We start from the raw sequence: 21,604 nt of genomic DNA, 5'->3' as shown, positions 1-21,604 counted from the left end.
GTCACAGTAGCAGGAAGGCAGCCACAGATAATAAACGATAGGCATAGCTGTTGTTACGGACTGAGAGTTTGTGTCCCCCTAAAATTCGTATGTTGAAGCCTTAACCCTGCAATGTGATGGTATTAGGAGATTGGGCCTTTGGGAAATAATCAGGCTTAGATGCAGTCATGAGGGTAGGGCCCTCATGACAGGATTAGTGCCCTGTAACAAGAAACCAGAGACCTAGCTCTGTCTCCATGACACAAGAGAACACAGCTGTCTGCAGCCAGAAAGAGGGTACCCTCACCTGGAACCAAATCAGCCAGTACCTTGATCTTATACTGCCCAGCTTTTAAAACTGTAACAAATAAATGTCTGTTGTTGAAGAAATCCAGTCTATGATATTCTGTTACACCAACCCAAGCAGACTAAGACAGTTGTGTTCCAATAAAACTTTATTTGCAGAAGCAGACAGTAGGCCAAATTTGGCTCATGGCCCACAGCTGATGACCCCTGGTTAAGAACACAGACACAGAGTCAAGAAGTCCTAGAAACCCGCTGGGCACAGTGGCTCACGTCTGTAATCCCCAAACTTTGGGAGGCCTAGGCGGGAGGATCACTTGAGCTCAGGAGTTCCGAGACCAACCTAGGCAACTTGGTGAAACCCTGTCTCTACAAAAAACATAAAAAGAAAATTATCTGGGTGTGGTTGTGCATGCCTATGGTCCCAGCTACTTGAGAGGCTGAAGTGGGAGAATCGCTTGACGTTGCAGTGAGCTGCGGTCGCGCCACTGCACTCCAGCCTACCTTGGACTAGGCTGGTCACTTCATTCCCTAAGCCTTGGTTTCTTTGATTCTAAAATGAGGACAAGAGTTAAGTACCTCAGAGAGCTGTCAAGGGGTCTATACACAGTACAGTGGATGAAGCATGCAGGGCCCACAGGCTAAGAGCTCAATGCATGTCAGCCACTGTTCTTAGAATGTCAATTACATTAATTATCAGCACTCTCTTCAAAAGAAAACCTTAACATGGGGAGAGAACTAAAATTCAACTTCTGCCAAATTTCCTCAGAACACATTCACAGCAAAAAATATTTTAGGATAGAAGTAGGACTGAAGCCTGCCATTTAACAATTCTTGGCTCACTGTATGTCTCACATAGGACAATCTGTACAGAATTACATCGAATAACAAAATGGTTTTGCATTTGGAAGAGTTGCTTCTGTGAAGAAATTCTCATCAATTCTCAAGTACACATAACAAAGAAGAGAGATTAATAGAGTAAATATTAGACCAGAGATGCCAAAAACGTGGCATGCCCACTGCCACTTTGCAGTCCTGTGCCTTGGTAGATAAAATCAGTCAATCACAGCACTCTTTCTCAAGAAAGCTGGATGAGCCTTCAGACACCTCTTCTACACAGCAATCAGAATATAGAATCTGGTCACCATTCCTGTTCTAGAAAGTGCTGGCAAACTGTGGATCACTTCAACATATTTTTAAAATTTACTAAACTTTATTCATTGATGTGGACTGCCCACTGAGGTCAAGAATAAATGTTCTGTGAGCCAGGTGTGGTGGTTCATGTCTATAATCCCAACTACTTGGGAGGCTGAGGCAGGAGGATTGTTTGAGCCCAGGAGTTAGAGGCTCTAGTGAGCTATGATCAAGGCACTGCACTACAGCCTGGGTAACAGAGTGAGACCCTGACTCGAAATAAACAAAAAAGAGAATAAATGTTCCTTGGGGTAATCAGAAACCTAAGGAGTAGGTCTTGAGCAAAAGTACAAGAATGATGGGCCAGGAATTAAGAAACCCAAGTTATAGTCCTGTTTCTCGTATTACCTATATATTACTGGACAAGTCGCCTTAACTTCTCTACCCTTGCTTCTTCTTCAGTAAAAGGTAATTTGCAACAAAGTTACCTGTGGCTCTAAATACAGTCAGTTCTCATTATTTGCAGCAATACTTGCAAATGCACCTACTCACTAAAATCTATTTCTAAGCCCAAATCAATACTTCTGGGGCTTTTTTGGTCATTTGTAGACATGCGCAGAGCAGTAAAAAATTTGAAATCACTTGATGTTTATGTTCCCGGCTGAGGTCAAACAAGGCAACACTATGCCTCCTTGTTTCATTCTCCTACTGCAAACAAGTACCTTTTAAGTGGTGTATTTAGTGCTGTGTTTTTTGCATTTTGGTGCTTCTTGTTGGTGATTCTGCTATTTACAATGGACCCCAAGTGTGTGCTGATATGCTTTCCAGTGTTCCTAACAGCAAGAAGGTAGTGATGTGCCTCATGGAGAAATTATGTGTGTTAGATAAGCTTTGTTCAGGCATGCATTATAGCACTGTGGCCCCTGAGTTCAATGTTAATGCATCGACAATAGATATTAGATAGTCTCTTTAAAAAGAACCACATGAAGACTAAAGGCTTGCAGGAACCTAACCCTGTAGTTCCTCTAGAAACAAAGATTCAATGTTTGCTAATTCAGTATGGGAAGTGACTTTATAGCACATAACTACCAAAAACAATAGATTCGACTGTCTCTATTTTTCTATTTGATATGAATTTTAATGCCATTAAGAAAGAGTCTTTTGAGACCAACTTGACCAAAATGGTGAAACCCCATCTGTACTAAAAATACAAAACATTAGCCAGGCATGGTGGCGGGTGCATGTAATCCCAGCTACTCGGGAGGCTGAGGCAGGAGAATCCCTTGAACCCGGGAGGTGGACATTGCAGTGAGCTGAGATCACGCCACTGCACTCCAGCCTGGGCAACAAGAGCAAAACTCAAAAAGAAAGGAAAAGGAAGGAAAGGGAAAGGGAAAGGGAAAGGGAAAGGGAAAGGGAGGAAAAGAAAAGAGAAGAAAAGAAAAGAGGTTGAGCCAGGTGCGGTGGCTCATGCCTGTAATCCCAGCACTTTGGGAAGCCAAGGCAGTAGGATTGCTTGAGGCCAGAAGTTTAAGACCAGCCTGGGCAACATAGCAAGACTGCATCTCTACAAAAAGGAAAAGATAAGACAGAGGCTGTATAAAAATGCCTTTTGTGCCCATGTGTGTCAAATATTTCAATTAATGCTAAAAGTTTCATTTAGAAAAACATACACAAGGCATGAACAAATAAGATATTTCTAGGGGAAACAATTCTGGTTTTAGCTGAAGAGCTCACACCTTTCTCTTTTCCCTCCCTCATGAGATCTCCAAAAAGAATACATCAAACTGCTCCTTTCTGTATCGCCTCTGAGAGCACTGAGTGCCAGGGTGGTCCCCAGCATAGTTCTGTGTAAGGACCAACTGTGGCTTGGAGAGAACCCCCTTGACAACACGAAGTTGAAACACGGTACCTGCAAGCAGTCGAGGGATGTGCTGACTACCCGTGGGGACTTGGACTGGCAAGCTAGCTCGAATGGAAGAAAATACTTGTCAGCTTCAATGAAGTTTGCCTTTGGTGGTGCAGCAGTGCCAAGCCTAGGAGAAAAGCAAGAGAGGGGCGGGAGGAGAAATGAATTTTCTACACCTTACTCTAACTTCCCATTCCACCTGCAACCATTTAATTAAAAGTGCCTGCAAACAATATCCTGGGGCTAGACATTAAAAGTTGAACACATATATTAGGAAAAATACCACTAAAGTGCCACATGCAGAGAGCAAGTTCTCTGATTGGCATGCTGAATTAACAACATCCTGGACTGAATCCTGGTGGCAGCCACGCCAGAGTTATACTTCTGAAATGTGACTAACCGGCTTCCTTACTATGAAGATCAGGAGGAGCCACTCATGGAGCAAGCTGTCCTCATGCCTAAGGAAGCATGCCATACAAGAGACAAGGGCTTTGCCTCTTCTGTCAAGAAAAGATACAACAGCATTACCTCAATCTTGATCCTTCCCTCCAAGTATACAAATACTGAGGCCTGTGAACCGATCATCAGTTCAAATATATACAGAGTTGTGCTGTGTGCCTAGCACCATGCTTGCAGAGTGTGTGCCACCCCTGAGGATTAGAAATATGAGAAAACAAGCAGAGAAAGGGGTTCCCCGAGTTGCTACCTACTCCCTTCACGCCATATCTCAGCACGGAGGTAGTGCTATAGCTTACCTCTGCTTTTCTATTTCTGCTTTAATTTCATCTGGTAAGGAAGGAAGAAAAAACACATTAGGAACATGTAACATTTATGTAAAGGAAAACTTTACTAAAATATATCTGGAGACCACTGAAAAGAATGTTAATGAGATGTTTAAATACAAAAATGCTGATATGAAGTGAAAGACATAATTGTAACAGCAATAATAATAGCTAACACTTACATGGAGTGACTGGCTAGGCATTACTGTATGTGTTTTAGCTCACTTAGCCCTTACAACGATCCCATGGGGTCCATACTATTATAATATCCATCTCATTTAGAGCAGGGTTTCTCAGCCTTGGCACCACTGACATTTGGGGACGAAGAATTCTTTGTTATGAGGCTGCCCTGTGCACTCTAGGATGTTTAGGAGCATCCGGGCCCTCCACTCACTGGATACCAGAAGCACCCCTGATCTCTCTGCCATCTTGAAAACCAAAAACGTCTCTAGACATTGCCAAGTGTCTCATGAGCAAAACTGCTCTTGATGAGAAGCAATGATCCTGATGAGGAAACCAAGGCACAGCAGGGTTAGGTAACTTGGCTATTGTTGCACATCAAGAACTAGGGAGCCAGAATTTGAACCGAGGCTTTCTGGCTCTACAGCCCATGTTCTTACCTGTTTCCTGTTCTGCAGAATGCATGTTCATGACAGTTAGCTGACACAATACCATGGTAATATCACAACCTCTCAACTGTGTGCAAATATGCACAGAAGACCGGAAACCGATACAACAAAGTATTGAAACGCATAAAATACTCAAAGTTGTCTAAGTAGTGGGACCTACTACTATGACATTTTCTATGATAAGCATATATACTTCTTCTTAATCAGCACTTCTAAAAACAATTATAATAAAATATACATAACCTACAATTTGCCATCTTAACCATCTTTTAAGTTTACAGTTGAATGGCATTAAGTACATTCACATTGTGCTAAGTAAGGCACATGTAATTTTTTTGAATTAAAATTAATTTTAAAATCTTAACCATAGAGGTTACAACTACACTGGCAGGGTTACAGGAATAGCGTCATTTTTCAGAAATCACAATCTCAGAGATAGTCTTATTTCCAGGAAAACAAGGTTTTGTGTCATTAAAACAACAAAACACCCTGTCTAAATACACAGAATTCCCCCCACATCCACTCAGTTGAATGTATTTCTACATGTTAGACCCACAAACCCACGTACTATCAAATCAGACATGGGAATGTTTGTTCTCAATACCATGTATTCAGATCATCTCCAAAAGGCCACCCTCCTTTACACAATCTCTAGAGAGCCAGTAGTGTGGATATGGCACTAGTTATCCTAGCAACCCCAGGACATAGTACTGAAGGTTGCAAATTTCCTTTTCTTAGATAACTCCATTCTAGACTCAACTTGAAGACGTGAAAACCAAGTAAACTGACTCACTGGAAGTAGCAATTTCTAACCTTCAAGCCTGACTTTGTATATCTTATTACACACATAAGAAAACAGAAGAGAAATGCCTAAATAACTAATAGCAAACATTTTGCTCATGGACCATAAGGGTTGTGACACACAGGGTCAGAGAGCTGTGTGGCATGGATCTTGCCCCTCAGGGAAAAGAATTCACAAAGGAAATGATCCAGCTTCCACTAGCAGAGACCCATGAAGTTGTGGGAGATCCAGCCCGTGAGGCTGGCAGCCACGCGATCAGCTTTTAGAAACCCGTATCTATAATGCTAAGGCTCTGCTTGGGTGACAAGATATGTCACTCTGTGATAGGCCAGCTGGGTGCTCCTGCCCAGACTCAAATGTAAGTTTTCCTTCCAATCACTGTTACCTTGTTAGAGTCAAGTTTAAGTCCTAAACCTATCTGAAACAATGAGGTCTTTGCTAGAGTTGGTGCTGGCCTGTGAGCTCTAAAACAATCTGTTTTGAAATGCCACTATAGGCCAGGCGCAGTGGCTCACATCTGTAATTCCAGCATTTTGGGAGGCCAAGGCGGGCAGATCACGAGGTCAGAAGTTTGAGACCATCCTGACCAACATGGTGAAACCCCATCTCTACTAAAAATACAAAAATTAGCCGGGCGTGGTGCCACACACCTGTAATCCCAGCTACTCAGAAGGCTGAGGCAGGAGAATCCCTTGAACCTGGGAAGCAGTAATTGCAGTGAGCCGAGATGGTGCCACTGCACTCCAGCCTGGGCGACACAGCGAGACTGTGTCTCAAAAAAAAAAAACATAAAACAAACCAAACACAAAAGTTACACCAACTACAAAGGCCCATGGAGGCCAGGCGGGAAATGTCAAGAAAAAACACGGTGGGTGTAAGATCAAAGAAAGACAGGACCCCCTCTCCACCCAGTACAGGAAGGGGTGCGGCAGCTCCTCAGTTCCAGCTGACTGGAATCTTTAGAGTCCCTGAGCCCACAGGTGCTAATTGTTCTGATTTTTCCAGAGGTCGAAATCCAGATTTTAAGTGAAAGCTCTGATTGCAATTCAAACACCTTCAATTGTTTTAAAATTATATTAAATAGAAAAAATAAGATCTGGTGTTCAATAGATCAGTATGATGACTACAGTTAACATTAACCAACTGTACATTTCAAAATAGCTAGGAAAGAATAATTCAAATGTTCCTAATGTAAAGAAAAAATGAATATTTAAAGTGATGAATATCCCAGTTACCCTGATTTGACTATAAGAAAGCATCTAATTATCAATGCACTTAAAAAATATGTACAGCTATATGTATCAATAAAAAATACATTTAAAAAATATTATGGCTTAAATAAGACTGGTTTGTAAGCTGCCTAGCTCTGAAGTTACCAGTTTGCCAATTCTGCTTTAAGGGATGGAGAAGAGCCGAGGAGAGAGTGCTTCAGTGGCTGCAGAAAAGTACCTGCAGGGGATAAAAGTGGCTTTTAAGGACTGTGACCAGTGCTATGAGGACAAAGCATCAAGTTTTCTATAAGCAAAATGTTGTCCAGCCAAAGAACAAAGAACTAAAGAGCCAGAGGACTGAAGTTCAAGGCCAAATTCCATTATAAATTTTATAGATGAAAATCAAGATCCACAGAGGTTACAAGTTATTAAGTACTGGAGATTGGACTTAAACCCAGAAAATCAGGCTCCAGAGTCTGTGTTCTCCTGGATACCTTGACTCTCAAATAAGCATATCGAATTACTCTGTAAACTATAAACGCAGAAGAGTTTAAATGTGTGGTTTTCCTAGCACTGATACCAACCATGAATGCTACAACCATGGTTCAAAATACTGGTGTTTTACTACTCTGTGAACCCGTCCAGCTGGGAAAGCTAGTTTACAAGCCTTCTGAAATCTCCCAAACCCTTTTTCCAGCCTGGCATGAGCACAGCAAAGGTAAAACCCGGTTTTGGAATGGGAATGAGCAAGGGTTGACAGGACTGGCAGCAGCAGCAGTGCAGGGCACAGGGACCGAAGAGAGCAGCCCTCTCCTGTGACCAGGAAAGAGTTGCTACCTGGAAGAGCAACTGCAGAAACCTAAGAAACTTCAGTTGCAAATCCTATGTTCACAGATTTTCTTTAGTTTTCTAAATTTACCCTTAAGTAGTCCCACAAGAATTAGGAATTGTTGCGCTTTCTAAACTACTCTTTGTTGAAGAAAAAAAAATCTTGAGGCCAGTCCCCGTGGCTCATGCCTGTAATCCCAGCACTTTAGGAGACTGAGGCGGACAGATCAGTTTAAGCTCAGGAGCTCAGACCAACCTGAGCAACATGGTAAAAAGACTTAGATTCCATCTTAAAAAAAAAAAAAGAGAGAGAGAGAGAAAGAAAGAAAGACACTTTTGAAAAGTCTTCTCCACTAGGCCCAGTAGGGGCCCAGATGATAACAGCATCTTTGTAAGGGATGGGAGGAAGCCCAGGGAGGGGCTGGGAGAGGGTGGCCTGACTCAACTTTTCCTCGGACAGATCACTCTGACTGCTGTGAGGATAAAGAGGAAGGTAGCCAGGACAGAAGCAGGGAAACCAGTCAGGAGGTTACTGCTAATAATCCAGGCTAGCAGCAATGGAGGCTTGGAGCAGGACAGAGCCTGTGCAGGTGGAGAGAAGGCACAGTCTGAAGCACACCGGCACCTTTTGTTTTTGTTTTTGTTTTGGAGACAGAGTCTTATCCTCTCACCCAGGCTGGAAATGCTCAAATAGCAGTAGTCTCATATAGCCCAACCTAAAAGTTGGGTTCTTGATATATTTGGATAATGCAATCTTTTTTTTTTTCCATTAAAAGAGGAACAATCCCATCAAAAAGTGGGCAAAGGATATGAACAGACACTTCTCAAAAGAAGACATTTATGTGGCCAAAAAACATATGGAAAAAAGCTCATCATCTCTGGTCATTAGAGAAATGCAAATCAAGGCCCGATGTGGTGACTCATGCCTCCAATCCCAGCACTTTGGGAGGCTGAGGCAGGCAGATCACCTGAGGTCGGGAGTTCGAGACCAGCCTGGCCAACATGGAGAAACCCCAGTCTCTAGTAAAAATACAAAAAAATTAGCCGGGCATGGTGGTGCATGCCTGTAGTCCCAGCTACTCAGGAGGCTGAGGCAGGAGAATCACTTGAACCCTGGAGGCGGAGGGTGCAGTGAACTGAGATTGTGCCAATGCACTCCAGCCTGAGCAACAAGAGGGAAACTTCGTCTCAAAAAAAAAAAAGAGAGAGAAATGCAAATCAAAACCACAATGAGATACCATCTCAGGCCAGTTAGAATGGAGATCATTAACAAGTCAGGAAACAACAGATGCTGGAGAGGATGTGGAGAAATAGAAACACTTTTACACTGTTAGTGGGCGTGTAAATTAGTTCAACCATTGTGGAAGACAGTGTGGTGATTCCTCAAGGATCTAGAACCAGGAATACCATTTGACCCAGCCGTCCCATTACTGGGTATATACCCAAAGGATTATAAATCATTCTACTATAAAGACACATGCACATGTATGTTTACTGCAGCACTATTCACAATAGCAAAGACTTGGAACCAACCCAAATGCCCATTAATGATAGTCTGGATAAAGAAAATGTGGCACATATACACCATGGAATACTATGCAACCATTAAAAAATGAGTTCATGTCCTTTGCAGAAACATGGATGAAGCTGGAAGCCATCATTCTCAGCAAACTAACATAGGAACAGAAAACCAAACACCGCATGTTCTCACTCATAAGTGAGAGTTGAACAATGAGATCACATGGAAACAGGGAGGGGAACATCACACACTGGGGCCTGTTGAGGGGTGGGAGGCAAGGGGAGGGAGAGCATTAGGACAAATACCAAATGCATGCTGGGCTGAAAACCTAGATGATGGGTTGATGGGTGCAGCAAACCACCATGGCACATGTATACCTATGTAACAAACCTCCATGTTCTGTACACGTATCCTAGAACTTAAAAGTGTAATAAATAATTTTTTTTAAAAAAAAAGGAGGGAGAAAAAGGAACAGGGAAAAAGTGTGTGTGGCAGGTGCCTCACAGATAGCATGGCACAGCCTGATGTGGCAGAAAGAAAAGATACAGGTGCGAGACAGAGCTGGGTTCAAGTCCTGGCATGGACATCTATTAGCTGAATGATGCCAGGTGGGTTATTAAACTTCCCTGAATCTTTTTTTTTTTTAATGAAGTCTCACTCTGTCGCCCAGGCTGGAGTGCAGTGGCACCATCTTGGCTCACTGTAACCTCCACCTCCTGGGTTCAAGCAATTCTCGTGCCTCAGCCTCCCAAACAGTTGGGACTACAGGCACGCACCACCATGCCCGGTTAGTTTTTATATTTTTAGTAGAGACAAGTTTTTGCCATGTTGGCCAGGCAGGTCTTGAACTCCTGACCCCAGGTGACCCACCCACCTTGGCTTTCCAAAGTGCTGAGATTATAAGCATGAGCCGCCGCGCCCAGCCAACTTCCCTGAATCTTTATTTCCTACTCTAAAAAATGGGAGTGATTAAAAAAAACCTAGCCCCACATGCCCCAGAAACCATAACTAGGCACCGAGAGTGCAGATAATTCTCTTGACACCGCCATGAGAGAAGTCTTGGCGGTGACTAAGGCGGCGGCTGGCACAGGGTAGGTGGTCAATAAATGTCAGTTCTCTTGCTCTTATTTTAAAAGAAGTCAATATTAAAGCAAAATCTCTAGTGCCATCCATGGGATCAAGTAAAGCCAAGGGAAAAGGAAAATGAGTGGAACCCTAATGATGATGATGATGATAGCTGACTCACTGACTGCCTCCTAGTGGCAGGTGCTCATTCAGTCCTCACCACAACCCAGGGAGGCAGGAACACTCTAATCATCCACAACCGTTTTACAGGTGAGGAATCTGAGCACAGGGAGGTTAAGCCACCTGCCCACATCACAGCCAGAAGTGCTACTCTGAAGTCAGGATCCATGCCCAGGCAGTCTGTTGGAGGGCCAGCACTCCTGAGCCACTCAACGATGACAGAAGGAGGAGGATGGTGCAGGAAGAGGCGTATAGGGCACAGCATACCTGCTCCACTTTATTGCTCCACATCTTAACAGGTGTTGCTTTCCCAACTGCCAATGGGGCAATTAGCAACAATTTCCAGGCTGGAAATGAGGGAGACTGGAGCAGGGTGGGGTAGCTGCAGCTGAAAAGCCACGCTGTCTTTGCAGGAAATCCTTTCTGGATGTTACCGCTTGGGTCACACACCTCCATTCATCAGCACCTCTGACACCGGCTTGCATTCTCTCTTCCACTCCCAAGGCAAGTCCAACAATGACCATCACCAACCTCAAATCCAGCACTGCCCAACAATCCCATCAGTGGCCAGTGCCCCCAGATCCCACAGTAACCCTTCAACCCTCCTCAGACATCTGTCTGTCGCAGGCTTCCCCCTACAGAAACCAATGCTGCCCCTCAATTCCTTCAGCTCCCAGTCACCTGCCACGTCCTCCTCCACTCCAAGCCAGCCTGGTGAGGCTGGTCACACTGACTCTTGTCCCCATATATTACTGGGGCACTTCCAGCTCCTTCCTCTTCTCTCCTTCCAGCTGACCCTCTCAACTGCTCCCAGTAGAACCTCTCTCTGGCCTGTCAAATCTTGAGATGGCCAACCTCTTGGCTTTCCTTTTTCCTCATTTTCCAGGGTAGATCCCATTAGCAGGGCTATTATCAGATGACACGCAATCAACAGCCTGGACGCTCTCTGACCTTTAGTCTTAACTTGTGGCAAAATCCCAAACTTAGATTGTACTAGTGTTCCCTTTTCACCTGTCTCCACCTAAGCAGACCTCTGACAACAGGGCAGGTTGGCAGGCCTACAGAGCCCCAGTTACCCATCACGAATGAAACCTGAAATGCTACCCAGTAATTTGGTCACCTCTCACTCTCCACGATGGCTACTGCACATTTCTCCACCCTCAACAGCCCATCTCTCCCCTCCCGATCATCACTGTTCCACTGCCATCCTCTTTACTCACATCCAATGGAGTGGCCTCCTACTTCACTCAGAAATTAGAAGTGGGCACAAGGAGACTCCCTCAGCTTGCTGTTAACAAACCTACAATCTGACCTACTTCTGGCCTGCTCTCTGCTCTCTCCTGCTATAAGGGAGTGGGTGTCCAACCCCTCCACCTCTGTCATATCCCATCCCTATCTGCCTTCTCAGGAACTTCACACTATCCATAATATCTAGAACCTGATTGAACAGTGATGATCCCTTCTTACCACACTAGGCCACCACCATCACCCTAGACCAAGCAACCGTTATCTCCCACCTGGGCCATCAAAATGGTCTTGTAACTGGTCTCAATGCTTCAGCAATTATCCTCCCTTCCACCCTACAGCTTTTCTTAACAGCAGCCAGAGGGATGCCCTCAAAATGTAATTCAGATCACATCACTCCTTTGCTCAAAATGCTCCAGTAGCTTTCCATCCCACTCCACGTAAAATTAAAACTCTAAATCTTGGCCTCCAAACGTCTACGTGATCTGGCCCCTGCTATACCTCTGCTCTCGCCTTCTACCACCCTGGCCCTGGCCTACTTGCTCGAACACACCAAGCACATTTCTGTCCCAGGGCCTTTGCAGGAGCTATTCCTGCTCCTGGGAATGCCCTCCCTCCCCCTAGACATCTCCATGGCTCACCACCTCACTTCCTTCAGATCCCTGCTCCGATGTCCTCTTCACGAGACTTCCTCACCACCTAATACTGCCACCCCCTTGTCGCCCTGTATCTCCTTACCTGCTTTTTCTCTCACTTTACTCTGATGGATCTTTCTAGTCTTTTTTCATAGTATTTATCACCCTTGACATACTATGTATCAGTTCATTCCCATCTTAAAAAGAGGCAGCATCCACTCAGCTGGGTGAGTCAGCAATCGGGGAATCAAGCTTATCAATCCTCTTTCCCATGCTCTTACTCGCTCCATCACAAGGTTTTGTTGGCTTCATCTTCTAACCAGGTTGGAAATTCATTTTCTTTGCTCTACTTCTATTGTCACCACTAATCCAGGCCAAAATATCTCTCAGCTAAAAAATGGTAACTGCCTGCAATGGTTTGAATGTCCCCACTAAAACTCTGCTGCAAATTAATTGCCACTGTGATGGTATGAGTGGAGCCTTTAAGAAGTGATTAGGTTACAAGGGCTCTGCCCTCATGAGTGGACTAATATGTTACTGCACGAGTGGGCTTCTGATAAAAGGATGAGTTCAAGCCTCATTTCCTCTCTCGCCTTCCGCCATAGGATGACCCTAGCTAGATGCTAGTGCCATGCTCTTGGACTGTGGGCCAAATAAACTTCTGTTCTTTATAAATCGCCCAGTGAGTAGCATTCTATTACGGCAGCACAAAATTGACTAAGATGGTCTCTTCATTGGTTCCTTGGCAATCCCTCTGGTCTTCCCCTAAGATGTTCTAAACACAGTGGTCCAAATGATCGTTCCAAAATAACACACCTGGTCATCCTAACACTTGCTTTCTGGTTTAAAATTCTTCAGTGTCAGCCGGGCACGGTGGCTCATGCCTGTAATCCCAGCACTTTGGGAGGCCGAGGCGGGCGAATCACGAGGTCAGGAGATAGAGACCATCCTGGTTAACATGGTGACACCCTATCTCTACTAAAAATATAAAAAATTAGCTGGGCGTGGTGGCGGGCGCCTGTAGTCCCAGCTACTTAGGAGGCTGAGGCACGAGAATGGTGTGAACCCGGAAGGCAGAGCTTGCAGTGAGCCAAGATCGCACCACTGCACTCCAGCTTGGGCGACAAAGCGAGACTCCATCTCAAAAAATTAATTAATTAATTAATTAATTATAAAAATAAAACTCCTCCATGTCATCTCACTGCTTCTGACCTAAAAAATCAAACTCCTAGCCATGACCTCCAGACCTCGCATGTTGGGGTCTTGGCCTACATCTCTCACTCCATCTCCACTCTCTGCTCAAGTAGTGTTCCAACCGCACACTGGCCTCTTTCAGTGTCCCCAACAGCTGTGTTCCTCTCTGCCATAGAGCCTTCACTCAGGCTGTTCCCTCTGCTGAAATGCCTCCCACCCCCAACTACTTAATTCTCAATGACTGAGTGAGACTTTCTCAGGGAAGTCTTCCCTCATCCCTCTGTTAACTGCCCTTGCAGAACCAAGTATCTCCTTCAGTACTTCTTGGGTTGTTATTATGACCTAGAGGGCGTATCCTCTGAACAACGCCCATCTCCCCCATTCAACTGCGAACTCCTTCAGAACAGGGTCCTTGTTTGTTTTGATCCCTCTACATTATGACATCAGGGGTGATATCCAAATAAATATCTTCAGAATAAATGTTGGGCCTGGTTTAGTCAACAGGCAAAAGGACTATATTCAGAACAACAAATATACACTGACCACTCCCTAGGACGGAAGGAAAACTTAAGAATTTTGTGTCCTAGCACAACAAGGCTGTTCTCACAAAGGTATAAAACTATAAAATATCAAGCCAGAAGGCTTATTTACACCCAAGACACTAAACAGAAATGAGCTTCCCACTGGAAGGTTTCAGAAATGAATCAGCAAATGCAAAACTATTTTTTCTAGGATAACCTTGCTCGAAAGAAAGTCAAGTATTTTCCTGGCAGGCCCCCTAAGCCTGGTGAAACTGGCGAGAGCTAAACACAGCTCTGAGCTATTTATATAGGACACTCCATGTTCTTGCTGATTAAGTACACATTTTCACAAGTTCACTCTTTTTCATGAAGAATGGTCTTACTGTTTTCCCTAGCACTGCTTGCAGACTCTCCCCTGAGATTTACAAGTACAGGATAGAGCTCTAAATTCATTCTATCCAACCACTGCTTCTCTCATGCTGGAGACTTGCAAAAAGGTCTATAAACCAACTAATAGGGGAAGCAGAGAAAGGCAAGCATTCAATTCCTTTTCCTTTAAAGATTGCAACACTGGCTGGGCGCAGTGGCTCACGCCTGTAATCCCAGCACTTTGGGAGGCTGAGGCGGGCGGATCACAAGGTCAGGAGATGGAAACCATCCTGGCTAACACAGTGAAACCCCGTCTCTACTAAAAATACAAAAAATTAGCCGGGTGTTGTGGCGGGCACCTGTGGTCCCAGTTACTCAGGAGGCTGAGGCAGGAGAATGGTGTGAACTCGGGAGGCGGAGCTTGCAGTGAGTCAAGATCTCGCCACTGCACTCCAGCCTGGGTGACAGAGCAAAACTCTGTCTCAAAAAAATTAAATTAAATTAAATTTGAAAAGATTGCAACACCAATGCCTCTGAATTTCAGCAGGTCATCTATTAGGTGCCAGGTACTGTGCCAGTTACTTACTGAACAGTTCATTTAACCTTTGCAATAATTCTGTGACGAAAGTATTATTATCTTTACCACCCTGGAAAACTGCTGCCCAAAGAGGGATCACTGGACTATCAATAAGCAAATCAAAGTTTCAAACTCTCAATCAACTCTCTGCGAATCCTACATACAAATGCTTTTAAATAATCAACAACAATCCAGTTTTTTGATGCCGCTTCTAGACAGATAACCTCCTCCTGAAGAATCCACAGTGGTTTCCAACAAAAAGTAATCTTCCAGGGTCCTGAGTACTGTTATTTCGCAACATTTTTATGATACACAGCACTTGTAAACACAATGTGTAATCAAAACACTAGAATTTGCTAAAATTAAAGGCTTTTTTCTTCATTTCAATTTAAAGTCTTATTATGTCAATTTATTTATTTATTTATTTATTTATTTTTTGGAGACGGAGTCTTGCTCTGTTGCCCAGGCTGGAGTGCAGTGGTGCCATCTCGGCTCACTGCAACCTCCACCTCCCGGGTTCAAGTGATTTTCCTGCCTCAACCTCCCGAGTAGCTGGGATTACAGGTGCGCGCTACCACGCCCAGCTAATTTTTGTATTTTTAGTAGAGATGGGGTTTTGCCATTTTGGTCAGGCTGGTCTTGAACTCCTGGCCTCAAGTGATCCGCCCGCCTCGACCTCCCAAAGTGCTGGGATTACAGGTGTGAGCCACCGTGCCTGGCCATGTTATGTCAATTTAGAGGTTTTTTTTATTTTTCAAATTTCACAGTAATCCTCATGATGAGAATGGTTTTTCTGAATACACAGATGTCCATATGATAAATGCCCATTTGTATGTTTTATACACATCCATATACAACTAAGATTTAGGAATATACTTCCTTAACTGGATCCCTTAACAATATTTAAAGTTAAAGTCTTTTCTACCTTTAAATAAACAAACAACTCCCAGGAGCCACTCCTTCCTCCTCTTTACAACACAACCAAACTCTGGGAGAGCTGTCTATGCTCACCATCTGTTTCCTCACCTCCCAGGCCTCGACCCATGCCAGTCTGGTTTTCACCTCCATCACAGCACCAAAACAGCTCAAGTTAAGGTCACCAATGACCCATCTGCATCCTAAATCCCATATATTAAACGGAGGAGCAAATCTAAGAATGGATGTTATGATCTATGTGAAGCTACATCATGTGCTGCAGCTACGTTTCCCCACCAGCTGTGTGGATACGGGCAAGCTGCTCTCTTCCTTAGCCTTGGTCTCCCATTGCCTGCTGTACCCAAAGAAATGAATCACAATCCAGAATTAATAACAGGTCACAACTCCAGAATTAATAAGAGGGAGTTTACTGCTGATGAAGAGAGATCATCAATTAGAAAAACTGATTAACTCCAGCCTGGGCAACAGAGAAACCCCATCTCTACTAAAAATAGAAAAATTAGCCGGGTGGGTGGTGTGTCCCTGTAGTCCTAGCTACTTGGGAGGCTGAAATGGGAGGATCACCTGAGCCAGGGATGGAGAGGTTGCAGTGAGTTGAGATCGCACCCCACCACTGCACCCCAGCCTGGGCCAGAGAGCAAGATCCTGTCTCAAAAAAAAAAAAAAAAAAGAAAAGAAAAACTGAATAACTCAAATGAAGCTTATGTGAAATCAGCTCTTTACTCTCATTTCCTTCTTTCCATTAGCCCCTAATTAAAGTAAACCGAGCATATATGCAGTTAAAACCTGAAGAAAAGAGCTGTTATCTTTTTGACTCAAAGCTTTCAAATATATCTCAAAATTCAGCTACAGAACATACGGTCTCTTTCCTGAAACTCCACTGTGGTATACTGATTGTTTTAAAGACTCCATGAGTATTTTATACATAAGAACTTTCATAAGGAGAAGCAAGAAAACATGGTAGTTAACAGTTAAGATCTTGGACTATGGAGCCAGATTGCCTGTGTTTATACCCTGGTTCCATCACTTACTGAGTTACCCTGGCCAACTTAACTTCTCTGGGGCTCAGTGGGAATGATGATAATATGAGAACTAAATTGCATGAAAAGCCCATCTTACTGTCTCTGGAACTCAGAAATGCTTAGTACATAGTAGATATCACACAGATATAATATGACATGTGATCTTTAAAAGTCACTCAATTTCATATGAAAATATGTATGTTTACTATTCTTTTTACATGTTCTTGATAATGGCAGAAAATAATGACAACTAGTAATTATAGAGCACTTAGCCATTACTTAGCACTTTTGTGTGAGGGTCTTACTCTGTTGCCTTGGCTGGAGTGCAATGGCATGATCTCAGCTTACTGCAACCTCCACCTCCTAGGCTCAAGTCATCCTCCCACCTCAGCCTCCCAAGTAGCTGGGACTACAGGCATGCACTACCACACCCAGGTAACTTTTGTATTTTTTTAAGATGGGGTTTTGCCATGTTGCACAGGCTGGTCTCAAACTCCTGGGCTCAAGCAATCTGCCCACCTTGGCCTCCTAAAGTGCTGGAATTACAGGCATGAGCCACAGTGCCCAGTCATAGATACATTTTTCCATATCGAATTTTAAAATAGATTATCGTATTAAGCCTCCAAACTTCATATAGTTTAAGAGCAGAAATATAACTTAAAGAGACATCATGGGAGAAGATGAGTCTTAAATAAGACAATTACAAAAGGGAGGTTTAAGAATGTAATTATATTCTCCAACAGAGGGCTGAAAGGTTGAAGATTATTAATATATATCAAAGTTTCATTAACAAGGTAAAGAGCAACAGGGTCCCTGGGGCGATGAACACTCTCACAGGCTCTCTTGATTTCTCCAGATAAAGGTTGGAAGGACACTATCCCCTAATTGGACAGTCCCTATCTATGCTTTTGGTATATAGTGCAGATGAATCATTGAGATTACTCCAAATCTGTTCCATCACGATTATCACAATTTTTACAAGGAACAACCCCTGTCTTCATTGAGTTTAGTAAGTTAATACCCCAACACAGCCTTTCAATCATGTAATTACATTCTTATTTATTGCATCTACAAACCAAATAGAGCAATAAGTCATTCCTGAACGAGGAACCAAGGTAAAGAACATCAAACCAGAGTACTTACAGCTTCTGTGGTTTGTCACAGCTTAAAATAGTAATAAAAAACAAATAGTAATAGCAGCAAGCATTTACTGAGCACCTACTACATGCCAAGTTTTCTGTACATGTCAATTAACTTAATCTTTACAATAATCCTATGAGGAAGGTATAAGATTAAATAACTTGTCCAAGATCACAAAGGTAGCAAGTGGAAGGCAGGAGGTTTAAACACAGAAGTCTAGAGTCCCAAAGAATACACTCCTAGCTAACATCTACACTATACAGCCCCTGCAGCCCTGATCCCCTCCCCCAGTATGCTACAGTTGGCGGAATCATATCACAGAAGCTGTTTCCTGTAAATGCTCTTTATCATCCAAGCATTTCAACTTTGAGCCGTCATTTACAGTTCCTCTTATCACAATTAAGAATCTACATATGGTAATCTCTAAAATACCACATAGCTGCTCCTTATACACTGGCTCATTTCAGCTATTTTTCCAAATTTCTCTTTCTTTTTTTTTTTTTGAGACAGAGTCTCGCTTTGTCGCCCAGGCTGGAGTGCAGTGGCGCAATCTTGGCTCACTGCAAGCTCCGCCTCCTGGGTTCACGCCATTCTCCTGCCTCAGCCTCCCAAGGAGCTGCGACTACAGGTGCCCGCCACCACGCCCAACTAATTTTTTTGTATTTTTAGTAGAGACGGGGTTTCACCGTGTTAGCCAGGATGGTTTCGACCTCCTGACCTTGTGATCTGTCCGCCTCGGCCTCCCAAAGTGCTGGGATTACAGGCATGAGCCACCGCACCCGGCCCCAAATTTCTCTTCTTCAATGGGACTACTGGACACAAGACTGGGCCTTGAGAGGCAGAGTGAAATAGCACCAGGCACTATGCTATGTGTTCTACTCTAAGTAAAAGCAGTCATTTCTATTTAACAGCAATGACACACAATTATTCTCTTTAAAAAGATGGTCACTTAACATTATGCATCGGTTCCCTTATGATAGTTCCTATTATGCCGTCGGCACAACCCCAATTTGTGATTCATATAACCTGTAGTCAAATTACTCCCTATCTAGGCCATTTCTTACAATTCACTCCTAAAAACTGAAAACATGCATTCCACAACTTGCATCAGCAAAATTTGAACTTCTGAACAAAGATACGATCTGAAAATATCTACTAAATTCTCAGCGTTAACGGCCCTTTATGATCCAGGTGACATTTTTATAAGTAGGTTCCAATAATGTGATGCACACTTTGGTAAAAATTTTATGTTAAGAAGTTTTCTGAAGAGAAAATAAAAACTATTCTGCCAAATAACTATTTTGAAACCTCCACAACAATATTGAGAGGATAGAGTCCAGGCAGATTTCAACGTGGAGTTATAAATACCAGGCTCTTGCCTAACTAACAAACTGCTTTGCAGTGCTTATCCCACATTGCTGATAAAACAATACCCAACAGTTAGCCTTGGTTATTGTAATAGAAAAGCTTTAAAAATCTAAATCTCAGTAAATTCCTTCCACTGATCCTGAATTTCATGGACTAGCAACTGTTTTCAGATTATCTAGACTGCCACCTCTGCATCAATAGTTGGCCCCTGAGGGAATTTCAGGCCCCTCTGAGAATCTGATGAAAGCAAGGGACCTTCTTCCCAGGGAAGTGCAAAGTTCACCAGCCTATTTCTAAATGCCAAAAGAACACTACTCTATACTTTGTAGCAATTGAAGGGAGAAAGGTGATAACAATCTCAAACTCTGTGACTAAAAATCAAACTTTCTATTTGCTCAATTTGTTAGGAAAAACAGGTCTTTACAGATTCCAAACCAAAGCCTTTGGGGCAGTGAATTAGTTGAAGACAGCTCTGGTCAAATGTATGGATTCTCCCACCAAGAACTCTCTTCTGAAACTCCACATGGTGGATAGTTCTTGCCTTTCAGTACTCAGCTCAAATGTCACCCTCTCGGAAAAGATTACTTTCCTGACCACCCTATGGAAAGCAGTCCTCAAGCCCTCTTTATCACATCTTGCTCTTTTATTTTCACAATAGTATTTATTAGTATTCCAAAATACCTCATCTATTGTTTTATTTAATTACTTTGTCTCCTCTTTTCGAGTATAAGCTCCATAGGGGTAAGGACCATGTCCGTCTTGTTCCCCACTGAATTCTCAGTACCTGGTATGCAGTGGGCACTCGATAAATATTTGTTAAACGATTAAAACTGAAAAATAGGATAGTGATTTTGGTATCAATTACCAAGCCTTTATGAGTTAGAATTCTCTTTCCATAATCCGAGGGTCCATTCAATTAGCAAATATTTATTGAGCACCTACTGTGCGCCGGGGATACAGCAATGAATAAGTCAGACAAGTATCTTTGCTCTAAAGGCCTTGTATTTTAGTGGACTGCTAGGAATAGGCAGATGTCTTGCTCACTACAATGACTGGGAGATCCAGAACACCCTCTACAATCCTTTCTTGAGGGAAAGAGCTATGGGAGATCCCCAAACGAAAGGAAAACATTCTCCAACGGGCACTTCTAAAACAAGAATCAGGGGTTTCCCTAAACCAATTGGACGGCTCTTCCTACATGCTCTGTTCACCTAGGGAAACCTCAATTAGCAGAGCTCAGGTAACGAAAAAACTTGGGGCAAGGGCTACTGCTTCTAGGACCTGGAGGTGGTGAGGGGAGGAACCAGGAAACAGGGCGACAAGGAATCGTGGCAAAAGTCCTGAGTCGGAACCCTGAGGAACAAGCTCTGGTTGTCACCAACTTGCTAGGTGACCTTGGGCCAGTCCCGAGCTGCCCGGGCAACACTTCCCCTAGGGGTATAATGAGGAGGAGGCCAGGAGGGTGGAATTCGGGATCGGGGGGAAAGCGGAGGCCAGGAGGCCGGGCCAAGGCCGAGTAGGCTAGGGCAACGGCCGGCGTGCTGAGGCCAGCGCGGGGCCGGGCGGGAGGGGCTCACCCACCGAGCGCCACCTGGCAGGCCCTGCGCAGCTGGGAGTGCTGGGGCCGCTTCACCTCCTTGTCGGCTAGGATCTTCTCCAGGGCCCGGGACACGAACATGCTCTTGGTCTGGCTCTCCTGCATGGCCCCGGCCCAGCGGGGGCTGACAGCCCCGCGGGCGGGCGGCGTGAGCGAGATGGCGAGCTAGGCTGCGGGCCCGGCGTCCCGGCCGGCACCGGCCGCGTCAGTCCCCGCCGCCCCGTCAGGAAGCGACACCTCGGCCCCACGGCGCCGCCATGTTGGAGCGCGTCACGTGACCACGTGACTGGCGAGGCCGCTACGGCCGCCTAGCGTCCGTCGGCCCCGTGACCCCCAGCGGGGCGGAGCCTACGGCTGGGGGCGGAGCGGAGTCAGGTGGGCGAGAGACAGAAAGGGAGGGTGGAGGGAAGAAGAGAAGGTGGGAAGGGGAGCGGGCATGGGCGAAGGGTATAGGGGACGTGGGGGCTAAAGAAAGGTGAAAGGGAGGAGCGGTGGTGATGGAGATGAGAGGAGAGAAGCGCAGGGTAACAGGAGGTGAAGGGGAGCACGAGAATGGAGATGACGCGGTAAGAGAGGAGATGAGGAGGAGGAAAGGAAGGGGAACGAGAGGACTGGCAAAAAAGAGAACGGTGACAAGGAGAAGGGGTAAGAGGAGAAGG

The 21,604-nt window shown here is 44.4% G+C and overlaps 1 protein-coding gene across 5 annotated transcripts in view; it reads right to left on the bottom strand.

The window, feature by feature from the left end:
• Positions 1 to 21,229, bottom strand: part of ARFGEF2 (ADP ribosylation factor guanine nucleotide exchange factor 2) — a 114,394-nt gene extending 93,165 nt beyond the window's left edge. For 3 of the 5 annotated variants that reach the window (XM_015148796.3, XM_028828499.2, XM_015148797.3), the window contains exons 1-3: positions 20,930 to 21,229; positions 4,081 to 4,111; positions 3,329 to 3,452 (exon numbers count right to left, since the gene is read on the bottom strand). In XM_015148796.3, coding sequence (XP_015004282.2) covers positions 3,329 to 3,452; positions 4,081 to 4,111; positions 20,930 to 21,050 — 276 coding nt within the window. In that variant the 5' untranslated portion in view covers positions 21,051 to 21,229. Of the gene's footprint in view, positions 1 to 3,328; positions 3,453 to 4,080; positions 4,112 to 6,914; positions 6,989 to 20,929 lie in introns of those variants that run through there. The other 2 variants (XM_077951974.1, XM_077951975.1) reach the window with 1 other exon arrangement.
• Between the last annotated feature and the right edge of the window lie 375 nt (positions 21,230 to 21,604).

The sequence above is a fragment of the Macaca mulatta genome, chromosome 10, assembly GCF_049350105.2.
Source record: "Macaca mulatta isolate MMU2019108-1 chromosome 10, T2T-MMU8v2.0, whole genome shotgun sequence".
NCBI classification, from domain to species: Eukaryota; Metazoa; Chordata; class Mammalia; order Primates; family Cercopithecidae; genus Macaca; species Macaca mulatta.
This window is presented reverse-complemented; position numbering and strand designations above follow the sequence as displayed.